Below are 17,546 nucleotides of genomic sequence, written 5' to 3'. Positions count from 1 at the left end.
AGCAATGAAAAGATGAAGCAGGTCTCCTAAAATTGTGAAGTTCTTTCAAAAAACATATGCTCGCTTCTTTTTGACTACTGTGATGCCTGTTACACTTTTCAGCATTTTCCTGAATCAGGAAGGCTGCTAATTGTTTAGTGCTTATTTAGTGCTATAACCAACTTGCACTGAAGTTTAATGAAGATTGCCATGTCTGAGACTCTTGGTAAAATTAAGGGAATTCCAGAATTTTCAGGTTTTATTGTAGCTCCAGATGACAATTGATTTGCGTTTACTTTCAGCTTGTGTTAAGTCTTAAATATTTCTCAAGATTAGATTTCCTTAATGGTACTGTATTGTCTTAAAAGTTGTATTCCTTTTCTGAATGTATTCCTTTTGGGGAAGGTAATAAAGTGAGAATCATGGAACTGGCCTTTAATAGCTTGGATAACATAGTGAACTGCTGAAAGGAAATGCTTTAAAACACATAGCAGGCATCAGATACTCTTTTGAAAGGTTTTATCTTCATATACTTCTATCTTAAGATAAAATGGATGTTTTGAATCACTTCTGAGTGGCAGTATTGTCAGTGCTGAACAGAAAGTTAATTAGGTAGAGTGCTTGTTCAGTGCAGGAGTGGTTGGGTAGTACACTGCTAGGAGGTCTAGAAACAGCTTCTATGGGAACAGAATTTTGTTATGCAAACTTGAACTCCATCTTTCGGCATGCTGTCCCTTTTAAGGATTTTCATAAGAACCCGGGACCCAAGACTTTAGGAACACCTCCTGTTTCTCAAAACTGAAACTGTCTTAATTTAAAAAAGCTATTGGAAAATAGTACCTGGATAACCATACCACTTGTTTACTGTTTTCCTGTGATATATTTTTAGTCAACTTTGACAATGTCTTAAATGTTGAGTATTTTTATATACACACAGTCTATAATGTTATAGATAGCTACAGATACATATACAAGGAATGTTACAGATAGCTGAGGAAGGCATATTAAAGGAGACTTTCTTCAGTTAAACAAGCTATTAGAGCGTTGTGTTCAAATAATTGCATACAAAGTTTGTGAGTATATAGCCATGATTGAGCTGCATGTATGCATAGAAAAGTCAGAGAAAATGGAATTCTTCTGGGTGTCTGTTCAAGATAGTCAAATCTGTGGCTTAGTAGAAAGCTCTTTTTTCTGAGGCAGTCGCTTCCCCCGCCTCTTATGAGCAGGATAGAACAAGCTCTACAGTTTTAAATATGATATCTTTTCATAGGTATGTTTTATCACTGACAGGTTCTAATACTCACATGGTCAGTATCTGAAAGTGAAATCTGTGTCTTGGCCAGTTGGCTTTCTTATAGTTTAAGTTAGTTGTGTGGAGTCTATAATGATTTGTATTTCTTTTTAGGACAAAATCTGAACTGGAGTCAGACTACAATGATGACATGGTTACTTGCAGTCAGATTGTGTATAATTATAACACAGAAAAGCCTCAAAAGGTATTAAAAAAAATATTTTATGTCTTTGTTCTTCAAACTCTGATCACTGAATGACACTGTTAGTTTAAACTATCTATAAAATATGGAGGTGAAGATACTCTGTTTCTACTAGTAACATTGTAAAGAAAAATATTAAATAATGTATGTCACTATTGTGTGCCTTAAATAGCAGCCAGTCTGGTCACTTCTTGTTTACCTGGTGCTTTCAGGCTGTAAGAGGAAAGAAGAATGTGTTTGTGAATTAGGCAGAGATGGTATTAAAGCCTAAGAATTTGTATCTAAGGTTGAAAGAAACATTGGTACCTCAATGAAAACTCTAAATTCAATTTAAAAGAAAAGTTGCTGATTGAGTTCTTGTATTTTACTTTTTGTTTCTCAGTATTTTAAACTAATATATTGAGTATGGAGTAAGGAAGTATGCATTGATGTACTTTCAAATGTTAGACCGTGCTCCAAAATGGTACAATTTTTTTTTTCTGTTATAAAGCAGAAGAAACATTTGTGAGTGTGTTCTCTTGATGTTGGTACGTTGTATTTATGAATTGTCTTTTAAAGGCTTTAAATGTATGTTTGATTATCTGAGGTTAAATTATGTCAGCATAACAACATCTTTGGAGGGTTTCACAATGATTTTTAAAGAAAGTACTACTTTACACTTATTTCATAGGTTACGTTTCAGGAAGTGAGTTGCTTATACATGTGCTAGTTTGATCTTTATTTTTTGCATTTTTTTAGTTTAGATTTTGACTTATATTAGGATATGAGAGATGCTATCATTTAATCAACATACGTTTGAGAGAACGTAACCTTTATGGCTAGAAAAAGCCTGGCAGATTGAAATGCGCAGATGTGCACAGTGAGGGTGACGTGTGGTGAATTTTTTTTTCAGGATACTGGATGGAAGACTGCCATTTGTCCAGACTACTGCCCCAACATGTATGAAGATATGCAAACACTGGCTAATGTGCTTCAGTCTGACATTGGCAGAGATATGCGTGTCCATCACAGCACATTTCTGTGGTTCATCCCTTTTGTTCAGTCACTTATGGATCTCAAGGACTTGGGTGTAGCATATATAGTAGAGGTCATTCACTACCTCTGCTCGGAAATCAAAGATATTGACAATGAAAGAATCCAGCAGTGTGACAAAGTCTCTGAATTTTTTCTCATGATCTTGGTGTCCATTATTGAACTACACAGAAATAAAAAGTGCCTGCATTTGCTATGGATTAGCTCCCAAGAATGGGTGGAAGCAGTGGTGAGATGTGCTAAGCTTCCCACTATAACATCTGCACGGTGCACTGAAAAGGCATCCGGACACTGTGTTAGAGGTTCATCAGCCGTATCTTTACAAGTGTCTAACTCTGTGCAGCACGCCTGTGTGCAGTTGATACGTAGCCTTCTTAAAGAAGGCTATCAATTTGGGCAGCATGCTCTTTGCAAGAAATACCTCGACAAACTCAATCTTTTTCTGCGAGGAAATCTATCTTTAGGTTGGCAGCTGAACGTCCAGGAAACCCAGGAATTACAATTGTGTTTAAGGCAAGTTATAAGAAGTATAAAGGGCAGAGCATTGAATACCCCTGTGCCTGTAGGGAACAGTGCAAACTCTACAACTTTGCCTACTGTTTCTATAAAGCAAGAGAAGAGTGCGCGTGGCAGAGATGACCTTTGTTCACCATTTGCTGTCATATCGAAGGAAGGTGGAGATGAAGATTATCAAGAGAACCCTTTCGCTAGAAGAAAGAGTGCCTGGGAAGAGGAATGTAGAGATGCATCTAAAGGTTCAACATCTTGGACATCCACAGAAGGCCTCTTGATGAATGTTAAAAAGGAACTTAATGACTCAACAACTCAGGAATATGTCAGCCCACAGAACTCTTTGGCAACAGAAGTATGTGGGAACGTTGAGGAAAATAGGAGCAGTGATCTTGTGGCAGGGAAATGCAATATGGATAATCAGTGCTTTAATCTAAATGCCCAATCTTCGGATTTCAGAAGAGGCGGAGAGCTGGAAAACAAATGTGAAGCAGGACCCGTAACACCAATGAATCTGGCTGCTCAAACTCGTATTGGTTCTCCAGAACATGTTGACAGCTCAGATGTAAAGGAAAGAAATTTGTCTTCCAGTTTCTCTTCAAAGTTTAAAGTAGATATGCATAGAGTCACAAATTTGAAAAACATGGTACAGAAAATTGAATGGCCCTCAAAACTGTCACAGCCAGTGAAGCCACGCGACTTGAGAAACTGCATTTTGGCAGCAAGTGCTTCAAAAGCAGAGGTAGGACAACCTAAATTTTGTGCTGGCTCTCTGGGTACAAGCAAAGATTGTAATAAACATCAGGGAGCAAATACTGTGTGTGAAAATGAAATCTCTGTTGATACTCCATCTTCAAGGAGTTGCGAAAGTACACAGGAGAAAAGTGTCAGCAGTGCTTTTCAATCTAGACTGGTCCCCACTAAACAGGTGTCAAAAGAAACACCACTAGATTGCTCTAGCTCCTCTAAAAATGAACCTGGTATGCAGGAAAATGAAGATGACAGTATTTTGCTTTCAGGGATTAGTGACACCTTACTGAAAAAAGTACCCACTGGAGAAAAATCAAGTTCATTGTTGAAGTCTGTGTTTAAGACAGATGCTGACATGCAAACTTCAGACCGGGAACAGCCTAATTTGAATGACTTGGTTAAAAATGACTGTAAAGGTCAAATTTCAAAGACATTGTGTATGGATGAAACTTCAGCAAATGGTCATGTTCCATCTAGCTCTGAAAACAAGAGGGATACATCCAACCCTGCTTCTCAGGTCAGGCCACTGTCAGTGAAGGGTGAATCAAGTGACAGGTTGTTAAAATTTTCAGAATATTTCAAGAGAGAAAATTCAGTGGGGAAGAAAGAGGAGGATTTTGTGAAGATGGCTTCTGAAGATAATACTTTAACAGACTCCCAGGTTGATAGAGAACTTGGTAAATTGTCTTTAGCTGCATATGCCAAAAGTGTCAATTTTCCCTTTGATTCAAGCCAAGAAAGCTCGGTACATCATAATATATGTGATATTAAAAGGAAAGTGAAAGGTGCTGTAAGATCCTCTAATGATGGCCAAAGTACCAAGTCTCCCTGTGATGCAGATTGCCTTGATCAGAAAGTCATTGTAATTTCAGACTCTTCTGATGAAGAAGAAATTGCGGCTGACAAGGAGGAAACAAAAAAAATGAATGAAAATGCGTGTCCTGAAAAGCAGCCTTCAACTTCAAGCTGCATTTCTGTTAGTGATGTCAAAATAGAACCAGAGGTGCCAAGCTCTCCCTTGTCACTGGAAGACTGTGAGTCTCAGTACTTTGAATTTGAAACGCAAGTTAGTGTCTTTTCAGTTTGGCAAGATACTCAAGCGTATGGTATGGAAGCAACTCAAGAGTATAAACAAGGTCATGTTTCAACATCAGGTGATAGTAGTAATTCAGGTGGCTCACTGAATGATGACATAAATGAATGGGGTTATGATGTGGATTATATAGATGCTGATGCCATGGAAGAAGCAAACTTGATAGAAAAGCAGATAGAAAATATTTCTCATCAGAAAGAAGCCGATAATACAAAAGAAGTAACTAATTCAACATTGCAAGAATCTATTAGTAAGGGCAGTGCAAAAGATCAACTGGAGAATTTTGCAGACAAAGGTACTGTTGCTAAAGACTTCACCCTGGACTCAGAATTGACCGAACCCAAAGCATCTACATCTGACATCTCATTAGCTTCAAAGCTGGCCCTTAAGAAAAATAGTGTGAGCCCACGGAAGAATATAGCAAAATCTAAGGTAGCAAGAACTATTCAAGGAAGTCCTAAAAAAACTCCTGTTCTTAAAACAGTACAAAATGAAAAGCTACTTCAAAGTACATCAAAAACTTCTCAACCTGGCAGGTCAATGCCTGCTGTTGTTCCTCCAAGGAAAGTTCGGCAGTGTCCTGCACCAGCATCAACTGTAGAAAAACTTGGTCTGAAGAAGGCACCCCGCAAAGCGTTTGAATTATCCCAGCGTACTTTAGAGTATATAGTTCAAATGCGCAGCCATGGTAAAGCTGCAGGGAGAGTTGGAGTTGCAGAGAAACAGAAGACTAAACTAACTCCTCCTCAGAATTTGTCTGTAAAACGTAATAAAAAATTGCTAGCCTGCCAAGACCTTCAGTTTTTAAGGCAGACAAGGCCCAAAGAAAGAGTCGGAGTGAAAAATCTTGCAGGAAGTTCTGAGAGTAGAAACAGAAAAGTTAGCGAAGTGGATGCAAAATCTGTGAAACAAAAGCCTAAAAGTTCTGAACTGGCATCTGTTGAGGGATCTGCTGAAAAACAAAGGGAAAAAAAACAGGAGGAGACTGTTTGTCCCTCTGCCAGTGAGAGAAAATTTGAAAGCGTCTCTGTGGAGGGGGAGACATGGGTCTCTAAAATGCCTAGTTCTTCAGACTCGCACAGAAAATCAGAGGATAACAGTATGGTGGTTCCTCCTGTACCTATGGATTCAAGTCTCTCTTCTGCTGCACTTGTTGGAGATGATAAAGGTGAACCTTCAGGAAAAGGTTGCGTTGTCCAGCCTGAGGGTGAGAAGACAACTTTGAAAGAAAATGAGTGTAAACAAAATGAAAACAGTGAAGGTGGTGGTGATGATGATGATGATGGTCTTTTTTTAACTCAGTTAGATCCTGTGGATATGGAATTATGTTCCGAGGAGGAAAGTGTTCGAGATACTACCGTAGCTAGTAAAAAACCAGAGGAAATGGATACTGCTGAAAGCCTTCAGCAGAATGAATCCTCGACTATTGTGAAATGTAAGTTCAAAGACTGTATGGAAAAAGTGGAAAAACCAGGAGAGCACTGTAGTAAGCACTTGGCCACCAGCTCAGAAGCAGATCACTCATTTGCCAAACCTCTCCTGCCACCTTCTAAACCAAGACAGCCTTCCACTACCAAAATTTTCAGCTCAGCAAGTTCTTCACGGAATGCAGCCTTCAGCAAGGATCTCAAAGATGTTCAAAAGCTACGACCAGCTTCAAAAAGCAAAGTGAATGCAGTGAAACTGGCGGTGGTCAGGCCACCAAATGCAAAGACTGTACCAACAGGAAATCAAATGTGCAAGTCTCCAAGTTTCAGTAATGTACCTCAGCCCTCTATTTCTAAAAATGTTCTCCAGCCACAGAATAGACAGAACAACAATGCTTCAAATATTTCCAGAAGGCCTGCCCAAGAAGCATATTATTATTCTTCCTGTCTTGGCGCTCAGCAGCGTGATCATAGTATTTTTGTTAATGAAGTCCTAAAGTGGACTTACCAAATGTTTGCAAACTGCAGCCAGTTTGGACCTCCAGGAAATCTCCTGCAGACTGTAGTAGCCCCTGTTCCTGTCCGATTTCAGGGGTACAATGACTATTTTAATACATTTTTCCCCTTGATGATGCTAAATGCCTTTGAAACGGTAAGTAGATATCTGCCTCTTGGTTTGTTTTCATCAAGCCTAGTGTATTTTACCAAGAGATTAAAAACTGGTTTATGTCCTCTATTTACCTTCTGAAAACGTTCAGAGACAGATCTAAATAGAGGAATGATTTGGGGGAAATAATCTAGACAGTTATGTTTAAGACTGGGGACTGTCAGTGTTACTTGCCTCAGTGAAGCTTTCTGGTTTTTTGGGCATGTATCCACAGTAGCATGCAAAAAGAGGGAAAGGGGAGGTGGTTCCTCTTTGTATCATATAAAGCTTAAAACAGAAATCTTGGTTTAAGAAACTGTGGTCTTTCAATGACAGTGTCTGTAAAAAGAGGATAAGAATGTAATGTTTTTATTTATGTTGAGAACTTAGGTGAAGAAAGTAGGTTAATCTGAGAAGTGGTTTGTGTTTTTTTTTTTTCCAAACAGCTTAACTTTAATAGTTTATAGTTTAATATTGGGAAAACAAAGTGTTTCTTCAATTAAAGTCTGTATGCTTTCAAGTTCAGTCATTGCATCACTTGTCCCATAAAAATAAAGTAGAAAATGAAGTCAATACCAGGATAATACTGGTATTTTAAGGTGAAAATGCAATCGAGGGAACCCACATTTGTTTTGAAGAGATTTGAAAGTACATTAAATAGGGTGTGGGTGGGGAGGAAGTGCTTTCATTTGCCCTGTGTGTGTGTTTGTAATGTGTGTGCATATATAAAAAAAAAAAAAAAAAAGAGGGTAGGACTCTTCGATGTCTTGTACTTGACAGTCTGTTAGCTTTCTTTTATTTCTGCTTAGTGTGTTTGCCTTTTGAGTCATGATAAGCTATTCTTCTGATACACAAATCTCTTCAAAGTATTTTTATTTAGCTTTTACTTTCCAACATGTAGCTGGCACAAGAGTGGATAGAAAACAAGAGAGGAAGAGAGAAGAGTTACTACTTCTACTTACAGAACTTCTGTGCTGACTTGAATACAGCAGATTTTACAGGCAAGAGGTTTTTTTTTTTTTTATAAAACCCTCTTCTAATTTTCAAGTAGACAGTGCCTTATAATGAGCTAGCACTTACAGGTGGAATTTTTTTTATTTGCTTTAAATACAGAAGGGATCTTGAATTTGCTATTTTACAGAATGCACGTAACAGAAATACGTATTTTGCAGGGAATTTGTGCCTTAAGTGTGCAGTACAGAAATTTATTTGATTACTGTTTGAATACTTTTGATCTCACTCATTCGGGATTTTGCTTCAGCTTCTTTTGGTAAATAAAATAGTCCTTGACTTGGTCTATTTTTATATAGTGCTATGTTCAGTCTTAAGAATGCAGGATGGAATTAAAACTCTTCATAGTCTTTTGCTATAGCTTTTAATAGCTTTAAAAGTGAACTGATGGGTATTACTGAAGTATATGCAATATGTTAATCGTAGTACTTCTATAGTCAGAAAGTCAATGTAACCATTTTCCTTTTAATGTTCTAATTTTAACATGTGTTTTGGGTAGCTCATTTTCAAGACAGCGATTTGGCAAGGCAGCTTCATCCAAAGGAGGATGACTTAATCTTTTTGGTGGCCCAAAAGGAAAGAGACACTTTTAGGGATGAAAGTGAGATGGAGGACCATATAGTGAATCACGTTGGTCTTGTGACACGATTTTCTCGTGTGTCTGGCTGTTTAACTAGTAAGTAAATGGGGTTGAAATAAAAATGGGATTCTTCTTGGTACTGTAAAATACTTCTTCATAGTTGGCTGTTGATAGTTGTAATACACCACTTACCTCAGAGGAAATGGGATTGGTTTTCCACTGTAGCACGTCTGTTAAATTCTAGAAGCTTCATAAAAAGCCAGGAACTGAAGCTGCAGACCTGATTTCCGTGCATTTTTCTAGGGACTTCCTTCAATACAGATGTTAATACTTTGTGTAAGAACAGAAACTAACGATGAGTAAGTGCTCTGCATACGTCTTTAAGTGTGCATTGCTGTGAGATATGAAGTGCCATGAACTTCAGTGGTCTCAGTGACTAAAATTTTCACTGTCTTCTGGAACTGAAGTTGTGAATTACCAGGATTACCAAGTATCAAGATTAACACTGCCTGATTAAAACAGTGATCTCAGTTGTTTTACAGAGCGCTGTTTGGTTTTTTTTTTTTATTTTGGGGTTGGGTTTTTTGGGGGGAGGGGGAAGGGGGTGGTGTGTGTTTGGGTTTTTTGCAAGAATTTGCTGTTGGCTCCCTAATAGAAGGCAGCACCTGGTTCTGGTGAATTTTTTTGAGTGACTTGTTTGAATATCTTTCAGTTAACAATTTGGATATTCTTTGAATTAACAACTTGTGTGTTTGTGTGTTTTTGTTCCACCCCGCCCCCCCCCTTCCCCCCCCCCCCCCCCTTTTAATAGGACAAAAGGAGCAGCATACCGTCTGTCATCTTTCTGTGCAAACTCGAGGCAATTTGTCTTTCTTCATAAACAAGCAAGTGAAGTGTGTGGTGGTTGGCTCCCTGGTGACCACACACCGAACATTCAAAGGTCTACTACTACTGAGCAGGAGTCCCATGGCTAAACCCATCATAAATCCAAGTTATAATGACTTCTGTCCCAGAGATTTGCCTGTAGCTTCAGAAAATGCTGTAAGTCCTGCAGCTAGAAGTGATAGGGATGACAAAGTGGGCATTTGGATCTCAGGAGTTTTGCGGAACTGGTTTTGCATGTTGGTTTTTGAGATGACCAAGTGCAAACAGACAGGTTTCAAAAGCACTGAGGCACTATGCTTTTCAGAGTTGGTTGATTGGGTGGGTAGAGAGGAACCTGAATTTGCTCAGGTGTTTCTGCTGTATTGATGTGGATACTAGTAGTGCACATTAAGAAGCTTTTAGTTTTCTTTCCTTACTGGAGAGGTGTCTGTTCAGGAAATAAGGCATAGTATGGAAAAGATAATGCAAAACAAAGGTGTGTAGAGTAAACGAAACCTTCATTACAGCTTTCGAGTCAGGATTGGGTGTGCATCTGGGGCAAACCTAGAATCAAAAGCTTCCATGCCCTTCAAGTCTTAGAGTCAAGAGTTTTAGCTAGAGGGGCGGGAGACATTCTGAAAATATCTAAAATGAACATGGAAGGTTTGCTCAACATGAAGTAATTCATTATTTTTTTTTCCCCTGTTTGTTCCTTCAGGCATCGGATATGAGTGAATACAATGAAGATCAAAAGAGAGCCATTGAGACAGCTTATGCCATGGTAAAGCAACATCCAGGGCTTCCCAAGATCTGCCTCATCCACGGACCACCTGGAACAGGGAAATCAAAAACTATTGTGGGACTTCTGTCTCGTGTTTTGAGACAAGTAAGTGAATGTGATGTGATCGTCACGCGCTCCTGTTTGGTTTCCCAGTGGAAGTCAATGATAGCTTAAACTAAATGGAAGTGTAGTATTGGTGACTGACTTAATTAAATCTGTACTGTATTGGGTGTAAAGGTGGAAATAATACCTTTTGGGCATCTTGGAAAAGATTTATTTTATGGAACTTAAAAAGTAAAATCAAGAAAACATGCACAATCAGTAGTATAAACACTTGTTACATTGCAAAAACCCTTAATATTTTGATGTATTAAAGAATGTTATTTGGCCAATCCCATTTAATGGTTTTCATATTGGCATCTAGTAGATTCATCGAGTACATCACTGTTGAAGTGAATTTATGCAAATAGTATTAATACATTTGACTTGTTATTACTCAGTGTAAGGCATACCTTAAGAGATATTCAGGTGCAATAGTCCCCATACTCTGCATGCTGATTAAGATGAGCGTACAGTCTGGCTTTTAAATCACAAATGAAAACAATCTAAAGAGCCTGTTTTGGTTTATTGTTAATTAATCTGCAGAACACTAGGAATGAGAAAGCAACTCAAAAAACAAATTCCAAGATCAAGCCAAACCGTTTTCTAGTTTGTGCGCCATCAAATGCTGCTGTTGATGAACTCATGAAAAAGATCATCATTACATTTAAGGAAAAATGCCAAAACAAACAGGAGCCTTTGGGTATGGTTTATTTTAAAATTCTGTTTATATGTTAAATATACAAAACCTGAAGGAGAAACTGGAACAGTTGATTACATATAATACTTATGTGCTACTCAAAGCAGCTTTTTTCTCTTGCAGAACATGACTGGTACATCCTCATACTGTTATTAATTTTAATGTGCTTTTCTAAAAGGTGTATATGGGTGGTTTTTTTTTACATAAATTGTAATTTGTCTCTATATAGACATTGGCCCTTTCCTCATACTGTTAGTTTCAGTTCACCAGTCTTTAAGTACTCCTTAAAGATTTGAACATAAGACTATTACCTTGATTTTGAATAAAATTGGATTTTGCTGATCATGCTCAACAGACTGATGAAAATTTTCATGTGTCAGAGCCTCTCACTTCCCCCCCGCCCCAGTTTGTGACTAATACCTTGTTCAGAATTCACCTACTTTGTATGTAGTCTGTGGTGGGGAAAAAAAAAAAATCCACGTTGTAACCAAATGTTAATTCTGTATTGACTTACCAGCTCTGTTACTGATGGTACTAAGTAATTTTCTAATTTAGGAATTCTGTAAGTTTTAGATGAAGAAGCCTGAGAATAAGAGGTGGTTCTGTTAATTCAAAATAACATTCTTAACTGTTAGCCACCACTAGAACATAGGCAACATCTTTTTTTTTTTTTAGAGTTTGGAATTACTGAATTTTTTTTGTAGCTGTGTATAGATAAGTACAAGTAAATTGTTGCAAACCCCTGAAAAGCAGAAAATGAAAAGCCTTGTTTGATATCCATGGTGGTTAATTTTTTTTTTTCTCTCATACCAAAGTGCAGAGATGATTGGAGCAATCTAAAAGCATTTTGCCTCTGATTTTGTAAACAGGAAACTGTGGTGATATTAAATTAGTGCGACTTGGTGCTGAAAAAGCAATCAACAGTGAAGTCCGGGGATTTAGCCTGGATAAGCAAGTTGAACATAGAATGAGTAAGTAACATGCAAATCAGACTTTTCTTCAGTCGTCTTTAAGAGCTTGATGATGTTTTACACTTGGGACTATGTGTCCTTTAAGAAGGAAGATCTGGTAAAAGATTTTTCTGCAACAGTGCTTCGTAAGCATTGTTTTTCTCAGTCTTAGAGGGAAAGTGTCAGCTTACATATGGCCTAAAATCTAAGCAAAACCAAAGAAATAAGCAAGATGACTTCTTGTTTGTTTTTTTAAAACCAAATTATAATAAATGCATGTTAAAGCCATAATTTTTAAGCAATGTGGCTATGCAGTATTTGAGTGCTACAGCTCATTATCTTTGTTTTACAAAATAAGACCTCGATAGAAAAAGGGAAAATGCAACAAAAAATGAATTTGTCCATTTGTTCTTAATAACTGAAGATGCATGACTGAGAGCAAGTGTTATTGTAACATAGTTTTTCTATTCCTCCTGTATGTTTTCCTTTGTTTTATTATAGAACGAAAGCCAGCTGACTGTGACCAGGATATTCAGAAGAAAAAAGCAGCTCTGGATCAACAGCTGGACATGCTGTCTCGTCAGCGTGCCATGCACAGATGTGAGAAGAGGGAGGTAGTAAGATAATACATTTTTAATGTTGTTTGTATTTTTTTATATTCATAACTGAATCCAAAGAGTAAAGAACTCTTCTTACTTTTAATGCCATCTGTGAGCAGTAACTGTCTCTTCACCTCTTTTTCAACTAATGGAAATGTTGGTTAGTACCATGAAAGGGAATGAGGAACTTTACATTAGGAGTTTTTCTGGTCTATTTATACTGATATTTTCAGTATCATGCTGCTTTTTGCTATAGTGTTCAGTGGTCTTCATTTGGTTCTATCACCAGTGTAACCATACTTAGCTTAATGATTTAACTTGTGTACTTCAAAACTCTGTTTAATTGGAAGTAGTAAGATACCTTTCAATCTGAGATTTTTGGGATATGTGTTGCACTTGAAGTTTTCCATTTTTTATCAAAAAATTTGGCATTTGTGCTCAAATTACAGATTTCTGATGGTAAACTGCTTTCCCAGTTGCACAGAAATGTAAAGTGTAGTATTATGTGAAAGTCTAAATATGTTGACCATTTTTGAAGAAACTGGTTAGCTTTTTCAGACATGTTTGATATTAAAAGACAGTCTGAACAAGTCTAAATGTTTAGGAAGTGAATGAGGGTATGGAAGGAAAAAAGGTATATGGGAAATGTTTGTTAATTATTCCTGATATACATGTGGTTTCTCTTCCTGCCCCCCTGCCCACCATCTAGAGTCAAATGTTACTTGATGAAATTGTCAGACTTTCAAAGGAGAGACAACAGCTTGCTTCTCAACTAAAGGAGGTAGGAATTCATCGTTAGGGCAGCTCTTTCATAAACCTCGGCTAATCTATTTATATACTTGGTATCCTCTAATTGTGGTGGAGATTTGGTTTTGATGTGGCTGGGAGTATTTATAAAGTAGTAGGTAAACAGATAAAGATCACAAGCTGAGTAAGTTATGGACAGCCTGCTGTGAAATCCAGGTGTACTCTGGCTGCATTCTGGGGGGAAAAAAAAAAAACCAAACCACAACTACCAGCTGGGAATATTCACTTTTGCAGTTAATTTTGAACAAAATGTATATTTAGCAAAGAAGTTAATAGAAACGTGTATGTCCTCATGTTCTACGATGTATCTTCATCACCACTTTCATGCCCCTTACAATCCTACTGGGACTGAGATACTTTTAAATGCTTCTAAGCAAAGCAACAGCTGGAAGACTTTTTTTGTGTGTGGAAAGAGATAGGTTTGAAAGTGGAAGTAGGCACTCATAGCAAACCCAGTAATTAAGGCTGACTAACACGAACCATGAGGTGAATGAAGGTTCATCTTTAAGAAATATATGCTGACTCTTAATGGTCGGGGAGGCTTGGAGTCACAAATGTGATGTAACTAGTCACAAATGTTACTGTGTCTAGATTGCATAGCTGTAGACATAAAGGAATACTTCTTTTCAGTTTGCCACCTCAAAGGTGGTGTAATTTAAAGCAAGAATAACGCTTCAGTAAAGCCAACTTGTTACTTCCATTTGTAATAATGGAGATAGTTTTGTCAGGATGGTGCATTATGCGTGATCTGTTGTTTGGCAGTTAGAATTGTCCAGGTGGTTAGAAATTGCTCTAAGGTGGTTCAAGAAAACTAAAAGAGAAGAGGAGACATGGTGTCTTTTTGTACTTGAAGGTTCGGGGGCACTCTCAGAAAGTACAGGCAGATATCATCTTGGAGTCCGATATCATCTGCTGCACACTGAGCACAAGTGGAGGAAGTCTGCTGGAATCTGCTTTTTGTCGGCAAGGACTTGATCCTTTCAGCTGTGTCATTGTGGATGAGGTCAGTAAAACTATTTCGAACTACAGCACGTTCCACCTCCTTGCCTTGTTCTCTGCTTAAGCTACTTGTAATTGCTTGGCTGCTGGTGTAGTATATTGTGGGTTAACTGCCTCATGGCCACCTTTTAACTGATAACCAGTCTGTACTGCCACATAAAGCCATAAGAAGAAAGAGTAACTTTTAATTGCTTCTTTTTCTGACTACTTTGGTGCTTTAATGGCAGACGGCTTTTACTTGAAAATCATGGCTAAAGTGTGGCTCTTGCTATAGAGGTTTCCAGATGGTTGGGTTATATTTGTATCTGTTTAGAGAGAGCTCTGTGTATTTAATAATAAAAGAAAAATCTGTTTGGAGTTTTTTATTAGGGAAAAATTCTCCCTCTCTCTCTCCCCCCCCGAGCCTTACGCATTTCCGAGTTATTCTGGCTCTGTTACAGGAAATTTAATACTTCCCGCTACTCCTTTGCTTACCACATCTACTTTTTGTCCTGTTTGCATATACAAAAGGCAGGGCAGTCCTGTGAGGTTGAAACACTGATTCCACTGATCCATCGCTGTAATAAACTTGTCCTTGTTGGAGATCCCAGACAGCTGCCTCCTACTGTAAAATCAGTAGTAAGTGTTCAAACTGTATTTTTTTCATGATATGTAGTATAAGAACGGTATCTATAGAAAATAAGTATAAAAGGAAAAAAAGATGCTTCAATGTCAGATCGTGATGTGTATCAGATACTAACTTTTTGCCCTGCCAAATTTAGTCTCTGTTGTGTGGAGACCGTACCAATACTGCCTTCAAATGCATGAATAAAGCTAATATGGATGTGTGACTGCAACCTCTATAGACTTTCCTGGCATAGCTTGAAAATGATTTTATGCACCGTTAAGAATAGTTATGGCAACACAAACTTTAGTGCCACTCGGCACTTGGTTCGTGATGAACGTTGTGTTGTGGCAGGCTCTCATCATGTGAGCTTCAGTCAGTGTCAACATTGCTTAAGGAATGGAGGATGAAGACTACCCGTTTGTATGGGGACTTCCTCACCCTACAGATGTGTTCTAAGGATGAACATATAGGAGCACTTTCTTGTATCCAACAGCAAGGAGGACTATTTTAAACATCTGATAAAGAAAGGAGGAAAACCAGACTGGCTTCTCTAGAAGGGTAAATTGTCTGGAGGCTGTGTGCTTGTTTAACGAGATCCCACCTGGAAGATCTTGCTTTTCATTATTGTTGATGTTTTTAAAATTTTACTATGTTGTGACTCACAAAGGAAAGTTGTCTTGCTGAAGACTACACTGACAAAAATTCAGATTTATGCAGGTGATCTTTACTGAAATAATGAGACTAACACAAATAGAAAAGTGAAGTGCAAGTAGTTGTCACTTCGTTAGTGGTTTAGAAGTTTAAAAGAAAATACCAAATAGTTTGAAGTCCAAAAAGCAAATTCCTGTCCTTAGTTTGGGACCTAATTCTCCAGAATTCGATCTCATGTTTTCCCTCTGGCAGAAAGCTCAGGAATATGGCTACGATCAGTCCTTGATGGCACGCCTGCACAGACACCTGGATGAGCAAGTGCAGAAGAAAATTTTACAAAGCCTGCCCATTGTGCAGCTGACTGTGCAGTACAGGATGCACCCTGACATCTGCCTCTTCCCATCCAATTATGTTTATGGCAGGACTCTAAAGACTGACAGGTGGGGAGCACTCTGTTCTCCTTTCTGAGCAGGGCGTATTTTAAAGAAACTTTTTGCATCAGGATATTCTTTTGAGTCTAAAAATTCTTGAGGTTGTGGGGAGGGGAAGATGCTTAATGGGAGAAAACTTGCATTCCAACTCCTGCTAGTGCTGACTGTGATACATAAGTTAACTAGATTGCTTAAAATTGAGCATACTTATTGCTTAGAGTTAATTTTCAGGCCTCAGTATATGCAGGTGAAAATTAAGGACTTTGGGGGGGAAAAAAAAGCTGCAAGTTGCTTGTATTTGATAACCATGGCATAAATAAATGAAGTATCAGTTCTTAGAATTCCCATATGGTTACCTGGTGATAAAAATGTGATTTACAGAGCAACAGAAGAGAACAGATGTTCTTCAGAGTGGCCATTCCAGCCCTACCTTATTTTTGATGTAGGAGACGGTCGTGAGGAGCGAGACAATGAGTAAGTCCCGCATTCTGCTCTGCCAACTCTTAGATTTGCTGAGAATTAATTACCTGCAGAGTTGTCTTCTCTCTTCTGTTGTTCCCAATATACTTTAAGTAGCCAGAACTGATTTTCAACTTGATTTGATTTAATTTTACAAAAAAGCGGGTGTTATATTTTTTTGGTTTTTAATCTGAAACTGGATTTAATCCTGGTTTGACGTCTGCTAGATGCCAGTGGATGCCTACAATCTCTCTTAACTCTAGCAACAGTTTCTGATTCCTGATTTTTTTTTTTTGTCAGTGACTTTCCTTTCACAGCTGCATGCTGATGTAATGCCAGAAGGTGGCAGGCTCAGTCCTCTCTTTTGCCTTATTCTGTAAGGAAAGCAAAGCTGTGTAGTTTTAAGGGAATGGGAAGTGCAGCCTTTCTCTGTTGACCCTTCTAATTGTTGTTAGCCCCCTGTCAAGGACTGCTTGCAAAGTTCTTGGAGCCTCTATGTGAAGGAGGCTGCAAAAGTTCAAGACGGGGCTTTGACTCTCAATCCCCCTACAAATTGGGCTGATGTGTTGAATTTGAAAGAGCTGCCAAACGTATTTCTGTAATGTTCCCATTCTGTCTTGTTCAGCTCTTTTAGTAATCCTCAGGAAGTGAAGATGGTGATGGAATTAATTAGAACAATTAAAGAAAAAAGGAAGGATCTGGGTCTTCGTCGCATTGGAATAATTACTCCTTACAGCGCACAGAAAAAGAAAATTCAAGAGCAACTGGACAGAGCATTTAAGAACAACAGGTAAAGAAACCATGAGGTTTTAAATGGGACTTGACTCTTGCATGTTAGTCCTTTGTTTATCCTCTTAATGGCAAAACTCTGAACCTTTTTTCTGTGCTGCCAAAATCTGTACTTAGTCATGCCTTTAAAGGGGACAAAGCAAGCCTTTTGCTTAAAACAGTCATGGCCTCTTTGTACCATTTCTTAGTCTTATTATATATGCTGTCCTGGTTTCGGCTGGGATAAAGTTAATTTTCTTCCTAGTAGCTGGCATAGTGCTGTGTTTTGGATTGAATATGAGAATAACGT

The 17,546-nt window shown here is 38.2% G+C and overlaps 1 protein-coding gene across 7 annotated transcripts in view; it reads left to right on the top strand.

Moving 5' to 3' along the window:
• The window catches only part of SETX (senataxin), a 31,010-nt gene that overhangs the window by 7,876 nt on the left and 5,588 nt on the right, over positions 1 to 17,546 (top strand). For 6 of the 7 annotated variants that reach the window (XM_075716932.1, XM_075716935.1, XM_075716933.1 and 3 more), the window contains 15 exons: positions 1,385 to 1,475; positions 2,365 to 6,936; positions 7,832 to 7,931; positions 8,441 to 8,617; positions 9,333 to 9,562; positions 10,104 to 10,271; positions 10,812 to 10,968; positions 11,835 to 11,936; positions 12,417 to 12,529; positions 13,224 to 13,295; positions 14,175 to 14,324; positions 14,831 to 14,938; positions 15,831 to 16,018; positions 16,391 to 16,483; positions 17,094 to 17,258. In XM_075716932.1, the coding sequence (XP_075573047.1) occupies positions 1,385 to 1,475; positions 2,365 to 6,936; positions 7,832 to 7,931; positions 8,441 to 8,617; positions 9,333 to 9,562; positions 10,104 to 10,271; positions 10,812 to 10,968; positions 11,835 to 11,936; positions 12,417 to 12,529; positions 13,224 to 13,295; positions 14,175 to 14,324; positions 14,831 to 14,938; positions 15,831 to 16,018; positions 16,391 to 16,483; positions 17,094 to 17,258 (6,486 nt within the window). Of the gene's footprint in view, positions 1 to 1,384; positions 1,476 to 2,364; positions 6,937 to 7,831; positions 7,932 to 8,440; positions 8,618 to 9,332; positions 9,563 to 10,103; positions 10,272 to 10,811; positions 10,969 to 11,834; positions 11,937 to 12,416; positions 12,530 to 13,223; positions 13,296 to 14,174; positions 14,325 to 14,830; positions 14,939 to 15,278; positions 15,480 to 15,830; positions 16,019 to 16,390; positions 16,484 to 17,093; positions 17,259 to 17,546 lie in introns of those variants that run through there. The other variant, XM_075716939.1, reaches the window with a different exon arrangement.

This window comes from Pelecanus crispus, chromosome 9 (genome assembly GCF_030463565.1).
Source record: "Pelecanus crispus isolate bPelCri1 chromosome 9, bPelCri1.pri, whole genome shotgun sequence".
Lineage (NCBI taxonomy): Eukaryota > Metazoa > Chordata > Aves > Pelecaniformes > Pelecanidae > Pelecanus > Pelecanus crispus.
Note: the sequence above shows the minus strand (reverse complement) of the source record. Positions and strands in the feature narration are given on the sequence as shown.